The 18,636-nt window shown below is 59.9% G+C and overlaps 1 protein-coding gene across 2 annotated transcripts in view; it reads right to left on the reverse strand.

The window, feature by feature from the left end:
• Positions 1–18,636, reverse strand: part of TAFA5 (TAFA chemokine like family member 5) — a 262,342-nt gene that overhangs the window by 99,306 nt on the left and 144,400 nt on the right. For both annotated transcript variants that reach the window (XM_007976131.3, XM_007976132.3), the window contains exon 2: positions 8,724–8,873. In XM_007976131.3, coding sequence (XP_007974322.1) covers positions 8,724–8,873 — 150 coding nt within the window. The remainder of the gene's footprint in view (positions 1–8,723; positions 8,874–18,636) is intronic.

Consider the following 18,636-nt stretch of genomic DNA (forward strand, 5'->3'; position numbering starts at 1 on the left):
AACGCAGCCCTCACCACACAACTGAACACGCTGGTGCCTTGATTTTGGACTTCACAGCCCCCGGAACAGTGTAAAATAAATCTCCTTTTCTTTATAAATTACCCAGTCAGTCTCATCATCACAAAATGGACCAAGACAGAAATATCCAAGTACTTACGTTCACTTTTCTAATGACGGAAGCACACGAAAGCTTTTCCCGCAGAAGAGTGAGGGCTGCTGTCCACTCTGCATCCTGCCAGCCCCTTCAGACACGGTTTGCTCCAGGAGCAGTCTGACCGGGGGGGGTCTGGGCAGGGCTGGATGTGGAGTGGACCCCCACTCATGCCTGCTGCTGAAGGACCCGGGGGCATCCTGGGTGACAACCATGCCCAGTACACAGTGACAGATGGGTGTGGCCTCCCCTTTAAACACACTGCCCAGTTCCTCCAGGAAGCCCTCCTGGATTGCCACACTGCTGCATCCAGCTACTACCAGATCCACCACATTGTGCCTGACTCAGTGCTGGGCCCACAGACCCCACAGGCCTAGGCTGCCCCACCAAGGCCCCTCCTCCCAGCCCTCAGTGCTCCTGAAACGGCTGTGGGGATAAGGAGATGCTCCCTTCTTGTTTGCCTCTGCTCTCCCCGTATCTGTCCCAGCTCCCATCAGGGGCCTTCTGCCTGGGAGGCTGCAGAGTGGGTGCTGGATCAAGGTCAAATTCACACAGGAGCTCCTCCCAGCCCTCCCCTTCCTTTTCCTCCATGCCAGACAGTTATTAGTCATTTGAGTCATTGGGCTCAAAAATGACAGAATTCGAAAAAAAATTAAAACCCCACCCAAGTTTGTTGGGAGGGATCAGGATGGGAGTCAGTGCCGGGAAGCCTGTACTTGGCAGAGGGACCCAGCGGGGATGAGGGATGGGACGTGCCTGGGCAGCACAGCCTGGGGTCCCACTGCCCAGGACCCTGCATCTCTCTGTCCCCGAATCACATGGAGTAGGGGCCTCGTGGAGCAGACACGGGCTGTCCCCATCCTCAGGGGAAGGAGTGACGGTGGGTTCAGGGCAGGGGCATGAGTGGAGCAGGCACGCTGCTTCCAAACCCTGTAGGCCCATGGACGATGCATCCCACATGCAGTGGGCCTTCCACGGGCAGACTTCAAGAGCTCGAGGGGGCCAGGACACCAGCGCCCAGCCCCAGGGGAGGGCAGTGGTCTGCTCACAGTAAGGCCCAGCCCAGGGTGCCTGGTCTCCTCCTCCCCTTGGTTCCCTGGTTGGCAGTGCAGGGGCCCTGTGTCCACAGCCCTGGGAAAGAGCCTCCCTTGTGAAAGGGAGGGAGCAGAGCAAGGAGACCGCCCTCTTCCCTCCAGAGCCGCCACACCCTGATGTGACTCGACACGGAGAGGCTCGGGCACCTGTGTTTGCTCAGCCACCTCCCGGTGTGCTCCCACCCTGAGAGTCCCCACAGCACCTCAAAAATCAGCAATTCATCTACCAACCCTGGCTGCCATCTGGTGACACTCGTGTAGTGCCCGTGAATGCCGGGGTCTCCTCTCCTTCACCCCGAGCTGTGCTCCCTGGAGCTGGGAGTTGGGGCGCTTCACAGTGGGGGACACTCAAGGGAGTTCATGTTCTGAGCAGCAGAAGACCCTGGCTCCACCCACCTCACCTCTCTACAGAGGCGTCAGAGAGCCATGCAGCTGCTGTGCGGTTTTCCAACAATTAAACGCACCAAGATCTGGAAGGAACTGCCAGGGAACTTGCTGGAGAAGGACTAGCTTGCTCCCTTCTGGTAAAACTGGACTCTGATGAAGCCAACTGCCTGGCCTTTAGCATAGTTGCCATTGTACCCTCAGACCACAGCCATGGGTTGGGCCGGGCAGTCAGCTCCTCCCTGAAAGAACTCTACGGGAGTGGCCCTGGCCAGGGCCCAGGATGGCCAAGGCATTGTGAGTTGTGACTCCAGCAGCAGACACACCTGCCCTACCCTGCCCATCTGCTGGGCCTGATGCCGCTGCATCCTCTGGACTGAAGCAATTCACATCCACGTCCTAGGGAACCGGGGGCAGGGTCTCTTCCCACCATCTTCCTCACAAACCAATCGTGCTCAGAACTGAGGGGTATGGTGCCCGCATCCCAGGGCATCTCCAATCCCATCTGGATCCAGGCAGAATGGAACGGAGGGGTGTGCTGGGGAAGGAAGTGTCGCCAACAGCCCCCAGGCGCCTCTCCGCTTGCCAAGCGTTTATAACACACCACCCTCTCCCAGCAGTGGTTCCATAACAAAAAGGCCGCGGGTGGCAGCAGCCTGCGCGGAGATGTATGTGTCCTGACAGCCCCACCACGGTCACGTCATGCAGTGGCTGGCAGTGCCTGCCAAGCAGAGGGCCACACCGGCACCCACGGCTTCTGTGCCGCAAAGCACGGACCCCAAGCCACGAGGGGTCCTGGGTGACCGGGATCCAAAACCTGGCTGAGGACGCGGCTGCAGACCCAGTCGCCCGTGGCCTCAGGAAACCTCCAGAAATGCTGGGCTCTCCCTGAGCACCCAAAAGGAAGCCGACATGTCCATGCCCCTAAGCAGTGGTGAGGGCACATCCTGAGGCAGGCAGGTACCCAGCTGGTCTCCATCATGTACTGGAAGGGACCTGGACCATGAGTCCTTTTTTCAGTAAGGTTGTTAGGGGAGCGGGTGCCCAATAAACCGCCCAGAGCAAAGCCGGGTGCTCCATGTGGGGGTCTGGGCCCCCTCTGAAAAACAGCTTCATTATCCTTCCTCAGATCAGGGCCTCGGTGATTTGGTGAGGGCCCAGACCCCCTCCTGGATGGCGCTGGGCGGCCCAAGCGGGGTGCCAGGCTGCCAAGGGCAGTCAGGGCTCAATGCAGGAAGGGCTGCCCATGGACAGCCAACTGCCAGCTGGCAGCCTCCCATGAGCTCCATGGTCAAACGGATGACCCCATGTTGTGTGAACAACTGTGGGGAACCAGGGCCCTCCTTATCCCAACCACCACTTGCCGAGGGGATGAACGGGGCAGGCAGGGCCAGCCACAGCCTCTACAGCTGCCACACTGGGGCTGAACCCCGGCCAGGCTGAGCACCGACTGGTAGGGGCAGGCTGACTCGGCCTCAGACACCACATCTTAGGAACCTTGGCGCAATCCCAGCGTCCTGTGTACAACAGAGCAGGTGATTCACGTCTCTCCTGGTGGAACACCTGCCTCACCCCAGTCCCAGCCACAACATGCCTTCAGCTGGTTTTGGGGGCCCCGCCAACGCCTCAAGGTGGAGACAATGCGCTGTGCCCGGCCTCTGGGAACTGAAAGGCTTTTCCCTCCCGCACTCCTGTAATGAAACCCCATGTTTCTAGGGCATCATGAGCTACGAGGCGTGATGACGGTCAACAACGGGGGAAAGGCAAGAGAAGTGGCTTCCCTCTCATCCTGGCTCCTGCAGTCACTGCCAGGGCCCACAGTCCAGGGTCCCGTGGCCCTGCCATCAGTGTGGTATCCATCCCCAGAGCACAGACAGGGACTCCTGTAGGTGGCCGGGGCACCCTCCACCCTCCCGCACCGACCTGCTGCTGGAGGACGTGGAGGATGAGGACAGGGCTGTGGAGGTGGAGTGGAAGGTGACACTGACCACAGATCCCCCTCACGCTGCCCCTTCTTCTTCACAGCTGGACTCTAAACCACATGTGAAGCACAGATGCCAATCACCACAGCCTCAGCGTGCACCCGACTAAGGCTGCGCGTCTACTGCCGCCCACCCACACGGCCTGAGAGTGGGCAGGGCCTCTACTGTCCCACACCTGCCTCAAACTCCCAACACGGAGAAGCAAAGACTCCGGCCGCCACACCTCTGCCCGGAACCCAGCAGTGCCCACTTGCGTGTTTCTGTCTCTTTTCTCAGCCCAGGACCCAGGTGGCTTGTAAGGCCTCATGCCTGGAGAATACAAGGCTCCGCTCAGCCCCCACTTCCGGGCCTTCCGACCCTGCCCCTTCCTGGGCACAGCCTCCCCAGACCTACTGGTCAGCCCGGGATGTCCCGCACCTCCCAGTGGCCACTGCAGCCCTGACACTGGGTCTGCGCAGTGCCACGACTGCACCTTACCACTCCCTCAAAAGCTCCCAGGGAAAACTGCCCCCACCCAGGCCCGAGACTTGAGGCTCCCACCCTTCACCCCTCTGGCTCGGCTCTGGGGCAATCCCACCCACAAACCACCACCCTCTGCTGCCCCCACTACTGGGCTGCAATCTTTGATTTCCTGGGAAAGGAGTTGCAGGAGAACTTGACTTGCAGGAGACAGCACCTCTATTCATACAGGAAGACCTTGCTTCAGCGAGGAGGGCTGGCCAGGTACAGCCACTTGCTGCACGCCTGGCAAGGGCTGGGTGAGCGCTGGACTCGGGGACAGGGTCTCAGTCCTCAGTGCAGTGCTGTGGTGGCAGCAGGACCCGGCACGGGTGTGATGACGGAAAAGGGAACCTGGCACAGCTGCATAAACAGCTAGAAAGGAGCAGAAGCAGGGCCTGCCCAGCCCACCAGGGCATCACCCACCCGGGTGCCTGCCTCAGAGGGCAGCCCTGGGGGAGGGGAGGCTCGGTGGCTGATATTTGTGTTTAAGGCTGGAAAGCGCCACAGTGTTGATACTGTATGTAAGGATGGAAAGCACCGCAGTGCGTGGCTGGTTTGTGTTTGAATCTTTCACTGATGGTTCCATAAGTTGGATCTCGCATGCAGGTGCACAGACTCACAGCCCTGCCCCGTACAGGCAGGGACATGGTTCACCCAGAAATGCTTTGGCTCAGAGACAAGGCCGGGGAGGCTGGAGGCTATAATTCGTCTCTAATCATTGGCCCCCTCTTTTCAAAAAGAGAAGCATTTCTAGTGAGCTCCTCTTCATCCCTCAATACCCTATTCAAATGCCCCCTCATGGATGCATCCTTGCTGAGGTCCCGGCAGGAAGAAGTGAGGATACTCTGGGGCCACAGTCTGAATTCCCGCACCTGCAGCACTGCATGGCTCTCTGTATTGGGTGTTTTGAGTTGACTTCCCCGTTCACCTCCCCTGCTGCCATGGGTATACACCTTCTTTCAACAGATGAGTGAGTGAGCAAATGTATGAATAATTAAGCAGCCAACGAATGAACAAGTGAGCAGTCAGGCTTCCTCTGGCATTCCGGGCGCCTGTGGTCACGGAACACAGTAGGGGCAGCAATATTTCAACCCTACTCACATTCAGTTCCAACCCGGCCCAACACAGCACAAGTTTTCTCTTTAGCAAACACAATTCACAAGCGAGGAAACTTATTATGCACACAAAGCAAGAAAATAGAAAAGCAAAAATTAAATTAGAAGGCAGCCTGGAAAATGCCCACTGTGCAAAAAGAAGCAAGCTAACTAATTTGTTTGGCCCCCCTTGAAAATGGTACGGTTTTAATTTGGGTCTCTGGGACCCGGCTCCTGAGGCACAGGAGGCTCCTGGTGAGACGGAAGTGAATGCGGTTTCAGATGAGCAGACCCAGATTCAATTAGTAATCAATTCTGACCCCAACTCTCCCCACAGGTGGGCGGAAGTCATGAGAAGAAAGGACGGCCTGGCTGTGAACTCCTTGGCAGTGCAGAGCACCTCTCTCCTTCCCAGTCTTGGGAAGCATCAGTGTTCCCGAGAAGGCGCCCTGGCCACCATGTGTTCCAGTGGTTCCAGATACAGGCAGCCAGGAGGGCAGTGGCTGTGGGAGAAGCAGTCCCTTTCCCTGGAAAGAAGGCCGCCACATCTCTGCCCCAGCTTGCCCCAGGATCCAGCTCTGTAGAACCGAGGCCTGAGAGTCACAGAGCGGCCCTGAGGCCCTGCGTACCTGGTGTTTAATCACATGCCTTCCACAGATGCAAATTGATAGATGTTTTTAATAAGGACAAAAACAAGGCTCCAGGGCCCGCTCCTCCTGCCCCAGGTCCTCAAAATGCACCAGAAGCCTCTGATGGCTCCCCTCTCCTCCAGCCCACTCCAGCAAGCTCAGCCTCTCGCCCCACAATCCCCCTCCCAAATGCCAAAGAGCTTCCCAGAAACCCTCAGGGCTGGTGGCAGGAGGGCCGGTGGCAAACGGCTGCAGGGTCTAGGGAAGACAGACAGGTGGCCTAGCCGGAAGGCCACCTGGCCCATGAGTTCTTCCCGGGCACCCCACCTAAGAAGTGCATGCAACCCCCAGGTGCACAGGGCATCTGCGGGGAGGAGAGGTGCACGTGCTGAAGCCTGGGCAGAGCGCGCTCCCTTCAGCTAAGAGCCCGCAGCCCCCTCCCCTCCTTCCCTTCCTGTAAAGGCCACAGGGGTTAGGGGTCCACGTAGTGGGTCCTGGGGCACACTCACTGCCTGGCCTGTTCCTGCACAGTCTTAGGACACGCTCATCAATGAGACACCCAGAGGAAGCTCCTCCTGACCATGCCCTGACTCTGCTGAGAACCCCAAGAGGGGTCTATCTGGCTTTGGAGGATCAAGGGCTTGTCCTATTAGAACACCTTTCTCCCGGTCATACCGGCATTCTTTTATTTATTTATTTTTTTGAGACTCGCTCTGTTGCCCAGGCTGGAGTGCAGTGGTGTGATCTCGGCTCACTGCAACCTCCGCCTCCTGGGTTCAAGCAATTCTCCGCTTCAGCCTCCCAAGTAGCTGGGATTACAAGTGCACGCCACCACGCCCAGCTAATTTTGTATTTTTAGTGGAGATGGAGTTTCACCATTTTGACCAGGTTGGTCTTGAACTCCTGACCTCGTGATCCACCTGCCTCAACCTCCCACAGTACTGGGACTACAGGCGTGAGTCACTGCGCCCGGCTTACACGGGCGTTCTTATTCCTAGTGCAGCCGCCTCCCTCCGTGGGGTGCTCAGGATAGCTCGGCCCTATCTCTGTGTACCCCATCCCCTCTCCATGGACCTTCACCAGCACTTAGGAAGCAGCAGGCTCTATCCCTGACCCCGTGTTCCAGATCACAGCACAGCACAAGGGCAAGGCTGCCCACGTCAGGCTCCTGGGCAGAGGCGGTGGGATCTGAAGTTGGGTATCTAGAGCCCCCGCAGGGGCAGTAGGGGAGAAAGGGACCCTTGACCAGAGTCAGAAAACCTGGACTCCAAATCCAGCCCTGGGAAGCCTGGCAGGGGTCTGCCCTCCACAGGGTGGGCCAGCTGAGTCTGGGACCCATCTCCACAGGTCCCTGCATCACGTCCCCAGAAGGCCAGTGAGCGCTGCACCTGGCCTGAGATGCCTGCACCCATGTCTCAGTGCAGGATGCCACGGATACAGCTGCCCTGAAGTCCATCAAGGCCTGGAGGGGCCACCAGCCACTGCCACCCCTATATATCCTCGGCCTTACTCCACCTGCCCAGCCCCTGCCCCTATCTTCTCCTGCCCAGCCCCTGCCCCATCTTCTCCCGCCCAGCCCCTGCCCCATCTTCTCTGCCCAGCCCCTGCCCCATCTTCTCCTGCCCAGCCCCTGCCCCACCTTCTCCTGGCTTTGCAGGGCCTCTGCCCCCACCAGGCCGCAGCTCGAGGGCAACCCTACAGCAGCTCAAGTCTACGCCTGCCACTCAGGGATGCTGGTTTCTCTCCACCCCAAGGAGTGGCCTCAGGGCCCCCCGCCTAGCAGACTCCGCATCTCACCCACAGGGGACCCTCCCTCCCTGCACTCTCTCCTGGACTGTGGTCAAGCTGCTGCGCCTGGAACCAAGGCATCCAATACCCCTGCGTGGGGTCCTTCACCCCATGGCTGCCTGGACTGGCACATGGCTGCTGCCGGCTAGGCCCATAGCAGTGCCCATGTCTGCCCCAGGGTCTCCCCACCCACTCGTCACAAGGGGGTGGGCAGCCTGGATTTAATGCTGGCCCTACGTGCCCACCCCTGACCTTTGGCTGGTGTTGACACTAGACGCCTTCCCAGGACACACTGGGCCTTGGGGACGTCCCGGCTGTGGGGTTCCCAGGTCTCACGCTGACCCCTGAGCCTGGCTGGTCACCAATGACCTTGGTCAAGCCCACACTCCCCCCACAGCCAGGCACAGCATATGCACAGCAGAGTTCCCTACCAGTGGACAGACTCCCCCCAGACGCCAGAACAGCCCCTCCCACCCTGTGCCACCTCATAGCAGGTGCCCTTTCCAAGTGCCCTTTCCAGCAAGGCTGAGTGATGGCACAGCTTGTCAGCAGCTTGACGTCTAGGGGCCGGGGATCACTGCCGGCTGACAGCAAGCGCTCCTCTGCACGTGCTCAGAGCCCATGGGGGCCGGAGCTGCGGCCTCCCGAGCCTAGGCACGAGAGTGTCCTGAACTGGTCAGACCCAGAAACGAGGAGCCAGGTCCCGCTGGCAGCCTCGGCCAGACCACACGTAGACGACGGAACGACACCCAGGGGACCTCGCCGTCCTGCAGACGGCCCCTCTGCTATCCTTTTCCTCTCCCAGAGGCAACACCAAAGAACCACAGCCTCGGGCCAGAGACCCCCACACACAGGCAAGTAAGGCAGGGCGCCAGCATCTCCCTGACCACTCCCCAGGAAGTGGAGACTGCGCCCCAGGCAGTCCCCAAGCCACAAGCTCACACATCCACGGGAGCAGCTGTGCCAATGGCCAGGGGCCTGACCCGAGGATACGCCGAGGCCTAGGGGGACCTTCAGGGAAGGGGCTGCATCGGGGAAGAGGCACCCTCGGTGATGCCGTGCTCAGCGCCCGGAGGGGTCCCGGGGCCGCGGGTGCTTACCGTCCACACAGGCGGGCCGGGCTCTCGTGGTGCCGGCGATCTGCCCCTTTCTACACGCACAGCGGGCGGTCTGCCGGGCGATCGTCCTCCGAGGCTGGCTGCTGTCCCGGTCCAGGGTCACAATCTCACAGGTGCCGGCGGCCAGCTGACCTGCAGAGAGGAGCAGAAGCGAATGAGTGGCCACACGTTACAGACACCCATAGCCAGAGCCCACCCAAAGCCCACCCACCGAGGGGCCCCCGGCGGCCAGGCCACAGGGCAGGGAGACCGCTTCACTCAGAGGGAGCGTCCGAAAGCACCTCGAAGGCTGCCAGCAAGGAGCGCTCGATGGAAGCCAGAGCTGGGTCAAGTCGGCGACCTCCACGCTGCGCACAGCCTGGCGTTCAGGCGGCACTGCCTTGGCAGACAGGAAATTAAACGCAGCCCCATCTTTGTCACGCCCGGAAATGAAAGGCTCGGATCACGAGGAGGGAGCTGGCTCCCCTGCACACAACCAGGCACCTGCTGGAGGGAAGCCGGGCTCTACGAGGCACAGTGCTTGGTCCCCATCCCCAAGCGCCAGCACACTGGCCCCAGAGCATGGCATTTTGGAGCCAGAAAACAGGTCAGACCCCCTCTCAGGCTTGTGAAAGGCTGTGTGGAACCAGCCACGCTGCCAGGGAGGAACTGCCATCCCCGCCTGGGTACAGAGGCATGAGCAGGCGGGCACCACTGTGTGTATCAATGCCAAAGGGTTCAGGGTTTCCTCTGCCCTCCCACAGCGCTGTGCATGCCCCCACATACATATGTGCATGTAAATATATGCACACAGGCACACACGGCCACACACAAGGCACAGATGTGCACACACCACACCCCTGGAGTGAGCCATAGGCATGCAGGTTTACACGGGTGCCACCCAGGTATGAGCACACTAAGGCCAGGGGGCCCAGGCTCACTAGCAGCACATGAGGATATGCTCCCCAGGGGTGCACGTGCCCATGCACACACAGGTACACACAAGCTTCATGGATGTGCTGTGCAGACACCCATCACCCATGGGTGTCGTGGACAGGCTCCCACAGGGGCACCCCGCATCCCTGATCTCTCTTGTCATACCACCTCTGCTCCCCACATTACAGACACCCCACAGGGCAGGAAGGAGGTGGGAAGGACCCTGGGGGCAGAGTCAGGGTCTGAGATCACCCTGGGGGCAGAGTCAGGGTCTGAGATCACCCTGGGGGCAGAGTCAGGGTCTGAGATCACCCTGGGGGCAGAGTCAGGGTCTGAGATCACCCTGGGGGCAGAGTCAGGGTCTGAGATCACCCTGGGGGCAGAGTCAGGGTCTGAGATCACCTGCGGTACAGAGAAGGGACACAGTTCTTCCAAAGGTGCCAGCATAAATAATTTCCCTGGCTTTCCTCGCTGCCCCCTCCACATCCCCTAAATTCCAAAGAGAAGGCTGTCTCTGCAAGAGGCCAGCAGCCCCGGCATCTCAGGAGCGGGAAGGTGAACCACCAGGAAGTTCTACCCTGCAAATAAACCCATGGAATTTAAGACGCCACTCTGCTGGTAAAACGCGGCACAGCCACCACCAATCACGGCCAGATATTAACACTGACAAATAAAGACAGTGCCTGCGCTATAGGTAAAGATGAAAACCCAGCACCCCCAGAGCAGGATGGAGCTTGTCCCTCAGCCAGTGCTGCCCAAATCCGCCCTGAATGGTGAGTGCCAGGTCCCCTGCCATCCAGCTCCACGTGGACACCTGCTCCCTGGAACCACCTGGATGTCCACTCACTGGCTGCCTCACTCCTTCATCCGAGTAGGTAATGAGCGCCTGCCGCAAGCCCTCTGTGCAGCACCCTGGGGCCCCGGCAGTGAGAAAACAGTGTGGTTTCCTCCCCAGGGGCCCCTTCCACCTGGGGGAGATGGCGGCAGCATCACAGATGCCCGGACTCAGGGTTCCCAGCCTGTGGGGATCAGCAGAGAGTCTGGGGGCTGCCTGGGGGGCTCAGAACAACAGGATGGCAGGGAGGTGACTCCGAGGAAAGCCGTGGTGGGTACATGAGGGATGAAGGATGGCCACTCCACCCTTGCAGAAAGGAACCTGCAGACAATGCCTGGGCGCTTCCCAGCAGTTGTTTCTCCAGCCTGGGTGCCCCTCCTTATCCATCCCACTCTTTCTCCTACGATAACCTTAGACGCCCCCTCCTCCGGCACCTGCCTTGTCATCTCTCACCTCTGGGTCCTCCAGCCCAGCACCCTGGCCGGGGCAGACATCACATGTACTGCTAGGGTGTGGCTTGGAGGAACTTGGAGGGGTCGTCCAGCTCTCTCACTCCAACACCCAACACGGCTCAGGCTGTCCTCAACCCTGGGGAGTGCCCGTGTCTGATTGTGACCAGGAGGCACAGGGGACAACTCCAGTGGGCACCAGACCGGCCTGCCTCAGCCCCTTCTGCCCAAGGTGCAGGGCATGGAGCTGTCCAAGGTGGCCCAGGCCTGGATGCAGAGCCCAGTGCATAGGGGCCTGTTGAGCCATGGCCGGGGCATGACTGTGGGGTGCACGTGGCATGAGTTCACAGAAGGATGCTAGGGCAGCAGGGGCCTCCCCTGGGACTGTGAACCAACCTCACCACCAAGCCCCTCCCACGATGAGCAAAACCCTCGTCGCCCTGTCGGGGCCACCTCCCCGAAGGCTGTGGGGAGGACGAAGCGCACACAAAATTACACACTGCTCCCAGAAAAGGGCGACACCAAACGAACAAGTGGAGTGGATGAATAAATCCAGCGGGGAAAGAGCGTCCGGGAGGATGAGGTGCTGCTTCTCTCTGGATAACAGCGGTGATGGCATCAAAGCCGTGCTGTGCAGTAACACGCATCTGGGCGGGTCCAGAGCACACGTCCTTACATGGTGATTTATGCAGAAGTCGCTATGATCGGAGCATGGTCCCCGGCTGCTGTGTTAAGCTCTGCGGGTTGGCTCTGGGCCACTCCACTATTCCAGGCTGTGTTGCCACCGTCTTGACCCCAGACCCTTCCCTCTAACATCAGCCCCAGCAGAGACTCACGGTCTCCAGCCTACCCCAGGGGCACCTGCCTCCTTGGTGGCAGGGCCCAGCATGAGGCAGTTCTCTGGAATCATCCACCCACAGTAGCTGGTGCCATGGGGAGACGGCCACAGCAGTGGTGGGGGTACCGCTGAGCCTGAGACAGCCTGCTCGCCCTGCTGCTGAGCCTGGTCACTGACTAAGTCACCAACCACACAGCCCACCCCTCAGGCGCTACCTGACCAGCCAGGGTTTTGGCATGGCCAGCCCCCCGGGCAAGCCGCTGTCCCTCCTAGCTGCCCTCCTCCTCTGTAAGGGGCACAGGTGCAACACACTGGGCAGGGCCACACCAAAGTAAACTGGAGGGTTTCCAATCCCAGTTCACCCTCACCCAGGCGGCCCCCAAACCAGTCATGGTCAACCAAACTCTCAGTCCTCAGGTACACAATTTGAACCAAATTATGTGGACAAGACGGTACTGAGCCCTGAAACAAAGCCACCCCTACATCCCTGCCCTGAAGCCACTGGGAGGCTTCCTAGAGGAGGCGTCAGGGCCGTGCAGGAGCTTCCTGCGTAACAGAGCACCACGGCGAGCTGCGCACTGGGCAGCCTGAACAGCACACGTTCTTCTCCCATGGTGCTGGAGGCCAGCATCTGAGATCCACGTGGCAGCCAGGCCGTGGCGCCTCTGAGCCTTTCTGGGCTGTCGTGGCCCTCAGCTCGGCCCCAGCAGGTGGATGCCTGGAGCCTGCAGTAGATGCAAGGGCAGGGATGGCTTCTGCCAGGCCAGAGGCTGGCCCAGGACTCACCCCAACCCCAGGGTCCCATTCGCCAAATGAGAACACCCAGCCCAACACCTGAGTGACCCCAAAACCTCCTTCTGGGACTACTGACAGGACCAGGGCAGCCAAGAGCCAGGGTGGCTGGAGCTCCAGAGTGGAGCTCCCTGGCTCTCCCACAGCTGTTCCCCTCATACCACACGGGACTCACACACACGTGTGCATGTACACACACCACACATGTGCACACACAGACCAAACACACCCACATACATGTGAATGTACATACCACACACTGACCAAACATGTGCCCATATACACCACACACACAGACCACACAATCCACACACATGGGTCAGTGTATACCACACAGAAAGACCACGCAGGCCACACACCACATACTCCACACACACAGACCACAGAGAATCACTCACATGGCATGTACGCCCACACACACCCCAATCTCTGCCCACTGCGAGGCCTTTGGGGAGGGACCAGCCTGATCTCCAGGCTGCAGGGACAGGGTACTCAGGGGCCTGGCTCCGAGTGCTCGGCTACCATCCAGTGCTGACTGCTCCTCTGCTCACAAGCTCCAAAACCACCTCATTCTCAGAAACGGGGGTTCAGAAGGGAGGACGGGTCCACCCGGAGTCAGGAGCTGGGGAGGCCACACCAGGGCTGCCTGTGGGGTGTGAGAGCCTGGAGGTGTCCTGCTGTCTGGAGGTGCAGGGTAGACCCGGGTCCCTGGGCCGCCCCTTTGCACCTGCCCAGCTTCTAGAAGGAGGTCATTTGGGAAGTTCTGGGGTCCCCTGGGGATCTGGCAGGGCTGGGATAGTGGCAAGGCCTCCCCACAGGGCTTGGTGCCCTCAGCAAAACGCAGGCCCTCCACCAGGCTGCCCCCCTCAGCGTGCTGCTGGTCCACCCACGGTGCCAGCCTTTTCTCGGAGATAGGGGATGGTGTTTCTTTCTCTTCTCTCATCTTTTTGTTTTTAAATAAAGAGTTTGCATAGCTTTTAAGACCAGAAGGAAAAACATTCAAAAATAAAGCAAGTAATCACAATTCCTTCTCCAGCACCAACTCCCACAAAGCCCAGGCAGAGTGCTTGGGGAGTGGTCTCTGCTGAGAGGACACGGGACCTTGCAGGCCCCCACCGATGGCCTTTCTGCTGGGCTGGCCTGGACCAGGGGCCTGCCGAGGGCTCCCAGGGAGCGAGGCCGTGTGCACACGCGTGTGCGAGGGGAGGGCGTGCGGGGGGGAGGGGCAGCCACCGTCAGAATGGAAAAGAACAAAGCTGCCTTTGGGGGAGTTTTCTTAGAAAGGCAGTGACATCATTGTGTGGCAAAAATCAGAAGTCGGAGAGAGAGATTTTAAAAAAGAAAGAATCCACCCCTCCAGCCCCAGGACCAGCCCCTCCCGGAACACATCCCCAGACTTGACCTTCTGTCAGGGTGCATACGGGTTGATCACAGGAAACCTCCTTTCCATAGGTGGTGTTTGTCATGCATCATTTCACAGAGACCCCCTTCTGGGGAAAGAATGTGGCCACCTGGAATTCTAAGGCAGCAGGGAACCACCAGAGACCACAGGTCACTCACTGTTCCCACTGCCCCGGCAGGGGGGCCACAGTGCCACCACGGTCTCAGCTTCAGGCAGAAGATGTCCCACAGGGCAGACCCCCACCAACACCCCCCCAACTGGGGAGCCTGGGCAGACCACTCACTTCTCAGCTTGTCCCCTGGCCTTTGAATTAGGGAGGCAGCCAAGCTCTGTGCCATACAGAGAAGACCCCTGACAGGCAGAGCCAGATGTGAGCCATGTGGCTGGGGGAGCCTGCATACTTAGGAGCCCCCGCCGTCTCTGGAAGAAACTGCCCCGGGGTAAATGCCTCTCATCACCCACAGCCCAGCCCTGCCCTGTCCTGTCCTGCCCGCCCAGCTGGCTGTGTCTGAGCCAAAAAGGGAGACCACGACCCAGGGAAAGCCCCACCTTAGAAGCATACCCCACTTGACAGCTGAGATAAGCCAGCCGTGGTTGCCAAGGGAGCCCAGGCTGCGTCTGTGCTGGGCACGCAGGCTGGAGGAGTTTCTGCAGGCTGTAGGCCCATTCACGTCCCTCGTCAGCATGCAGAGGGTGGTGGGTGCTGGCACGCCCCCATGCCCACTCAGACGCCAGCTCTGAGCTCCCACATAGCATGGGACCCTCCACCCTCCAGCAGAGCTGCATGGTAGACCTGCCTGGGAGCCCTGCTGGGGGCTAGGCCGAGCCTCCACTGTCCCAGGGCAGGAACTGAGGAGTGGTCTGGTGGCCTCTGGGAGCCTGAGGCCTGCAGAGCCAAAGAGCCTGGCGCCGGCCCCATTTGCTGCACTGGCACAGCAGGGCATGGGCTGGACTGGGTTCAGGGGCTGCAGCAAGCCCTGCGCAACCCACCTAGGCTAGCACCAGCATCACCTCGGTTCCTACAAACTTTACAGAAACAGCTCATAGTGCTGATGTCACAGGCCTGGGGGTCACGACCTGGGACCTGCGGACGAGGGGCAGGGCACTGAAGAAAGCATCTGTGCAGCAAACTCCCAGAGCCCTGCCCAGACCCTGGGACCGCCGGCTCTCCGGGACCTCGGCAGGCAACGGCGGGAAGGACACTGTGGACTGAGTAGAGGTGGGTACAGGACCAAGTCCAGCCACTCTGTTTTCACGAGCGAGTCAAGTTTTGACAGGGGAGATGGCTGGACCCAGGGAAGACCAGACTGGTGGCCATGACAGAAGCCCCTCAAATCCCTGCAGAGTCCTCAAGGCAAGGGACCACCCAGGCTGGGCAGGTCACTGGAAGGTCCGGGGAGAATGTCTAGGAGACAGGCAGTGCCCTCTCCTTCCAGGTGCTGGGTGGGGGCTGGTGGGGCAGTGGGGGCACCTGGGAGTGGCTTCAGGGGGTCACGGACCAGGTCCAGACTCCAGGACGTGTGACAAAGGGAGTCACTCAGGGGCCAGGCTGGGGCCTCCCTGGCGGGACACAGGCCCTCAGGGTGTCTGGAGCTCAGCCTGGTCCCTCTGGAGCAGCTCCTGCCGCCCGTGGGGCGCAGACAGACAAACCGTGTGATCCTGCCAGGCTGTGACACAGGTCCGGGAGGATGTCTGATGTGACGGATGACAGGATGAAGATCCAAAATGACTTTGACAGGCACAGTCCAAGAGGGTAGCATTTACCCACCACAAATGTCAGCTCTGTGCTTGGTCAGACCAAAAGCAAGGTGCAGCTGAGGGGCCCGGCAAGCCTGAGGGCAGGGGACGGCCTGAGGTGACCCACAGCGCCACTGGGAAGGTGGGGCCCAGGGGCAGGTCCCCAACAGGGAGAAAAGGAGGCGCCATAGGGCCATCCAGAGTTCCCGTAGGGAGCGCTCAGAGACCAGCCTGTGCCCAAGTGACGGGTGGGGCAACACGGTGCCCTCAGCCTGTCCTGCCCACCTGCATGGGCGCTATCTCTAAGCTGGGATCTGGGAGGAAATGAGGCCAGAAGAGCTGGGCTTAGGGTCGGGGGGTACCACCTGTGTGCGGTGTCCCAGGGCTTAGTGTCGGGGTGCTGTGTGCAGTGACCCAGGGCTTAGTGTCAGGGGGGTGCTGCCTGTGTGTGGTGGCCTAGGTCGTGGTGTCAGGGGTCTAAGACACGTGTACCCTATGACCAGTCATTCACTTTGTAGGAGTAGCTCTCAAGGAAGAAGGTGTGAATAATGCCAGCAACTGGACTGGCACTGCCAGGGCATGGTGACAGACAGGACACACCTGTGTGCTCGCTGAGTCCCCCATACCCGCAGGTGAGCGCTCTTGGCCACTGAGAATCTCGAGGTGGGCGATTTCTAATACCCTGGGTGCTCCTTGCTTCATGTCCTCAGTAACTGTCTTGTCAGTTTAGCAGGACAAGACTCCCTCTGTAGTGACCCCTGGGCAGGACAACCTCAGGATCCCCAGTCCCAAATCTGTGCTTGGCTCTGTTTTCGAGGCGTTACACAAGGAGAAGACTTCTTCATAAACCGGAAGGAGAACGGCCTCAGGGAGAGTTTCCGCTGGCGTGGGAAACTGCTCGGCTACGCTGGGTGGGTGGGGATGGCTGGGAAGGCGTTGGGGACGTCGATGGCTTGGGTTGGACACGAGGCTGTGAGTTCTACTCTGCCTCGTCACAGACACACCACACGCCCGACACACGCACACACACGTGCACACACCTGACACACACACACACACCACACCCCTGAGCGAGGGTGCGGGATTTCGTTACAGACGCGAGACCAGCAGGGATAACGGCAGAGCTCAGGCTGGCGAGGCTGTCTCGTGACCACAGCGTTTGCAAAGACACTTTGCTGCCCATAACGCTGACTCCACACATCAATTGGGAGGTCACTATTATTACTGCTTTTATTGTGGGTGAAACTAGCCAGTCGGTGTGGACTGAGGCCAAGAGACAAGGTAGGAAAGTCAGACAGGCGAGCAGGGGTCAGCAGGAACCGCTCTCGAGCTGAGACATCAGAGCTCTGGGGCGGAGACCAGCCCCGCCAGGCTTCCTGTCACAGGCCGCCTGGGATGCATGGGCACTGCACATATGCACACGCACACGTGTGCACACGCCACCATGAGCTCACACTCCCCACAGGCACACATGCACCCCTACGCCACACTCATTTAGTGAGGTACACGCACACACACAGACCCTCACACACAGGCACGCCCCAGGAGCCACGGCCCTGTTCAGAGGCCTGTGTGCCTTGTCCACCATACAGGTGTCTGTGCCTGACAAAGCAGGTGTGGGGGCAGAGCCAGGGACTCGGAAAGGCTGCTCCCCTGCAGACACCTCCCCTTCCACTCTCCCAGAAGCCCCCAGCCAGGGCCCCTGCAGCTGGCCAGGAACATCATCTGGCAGCCCCGGCTTCGCTCACTTGGCCCCTTCTGCCCACACCGTGGGGCAGGGGCCAGGAGGGTCCAGAGCCCTGGCCTCAGCCTCCCAGGGCCCTGCGCCTGTCCCATCCAGCTGGACTGCACACTGCCCTACACCGAAGCTGTCCTCCTTGGGCATGGCTGCCCCATCCTGCCACTCCTGGGAGAGGATGCCAGACTGCTGCTCGGCCAGGGTACCAGTCCACACCCATACTAGCTCTGCCCCAAGCTGCAGGCCTCAGGCCCTGCCGTCTCCAGGCTCCATGGCAGCAGCCCTGGGGCTCCTGGGGTTCGGAGGCAGCAGGGCCCTGCCACGAGTAGGGGCACCATCAAGGCCGGAATAGCGATTTCCAGGGAGCCTCTCCTCTCCCCACAACAGAAGCCCTCACCTCCACGTCGGAGCCATCCACACGGGTAGCTCTGCTCCAACTCATAAATTAAGTGACTCATGTTTAGTCTTAACCCGGATCGTCTAGACACTTAGTATGAGGATTAAAAACACAGAAAATGCACTCTTTAGGATCCGATGGGAGTATCACAGTCTCAATATTTAAGTTACAGTGAAATCGAGTTTGTTACTAAATCCCAGAATCAACTCCTCCGCCACAGTCTGACTTCAACAGAAGCAATTACAGTTGTGCGGGAGATCATGGAAGCCCGGTTCCCCCCACGGAACAGCCAGCGGCCGGCCCAGGCTGCCCTCACTCACATAGTTGTGAAATATAATGCTGGCGTTGCTAGCAAAGTCAACGATCTCAGGAAAACATCAACTGAAGTGAACTGGCCATCTGACGGCAACGCCTCCCTGTGTCCCCACTGGTCAGCCCCTCCCATGGCCCTTCTGGAATCTTCAGCTGGCTCCCACCACTGCCGAGGGCACCTGCCTGTGGCCTGGTCTGGCCACTGCCTGTGGACCTGCAAACGTGGGCAGGGCCCGCAGGAAGTGCGTGGGTGGCTGGGAGGGAGGAAGGAGGTGCCTGGGACCTGCAGCTCTTCCCAAGCTCTGCCTGGGCCAAGTGTGCCAAGAGCCGCCTGTGAAATCCGACAGAAACAGGTGGAGAAGACGATAACACAAATAAAAAAGCAACAATGGCTATGATTACAACAATGGCCGGGGCTGCTCAGCCCCGCAGGACCCAAGCCAGAGCATCTGCGGTTCAGCTCCCTGCACTGGTTCCTCA

This window comes from Chlorocebus sabaeus, chromosome 19 (assembly GCF_047675955.1).
Source record: "Chlorocebus sabaeus isolate Y175 chromosome 19, mChlSab1.0.hap1, whole genome shotgun sequence".
In the NCBI taxonomy this organism is placed as follows: domain Eukaryota; kingdom Metazoa; phylum Chordata; class Mammalia; order Primates; family Cercopithecidae; genus Chlorocebus; species Chlorocebus sabaeus.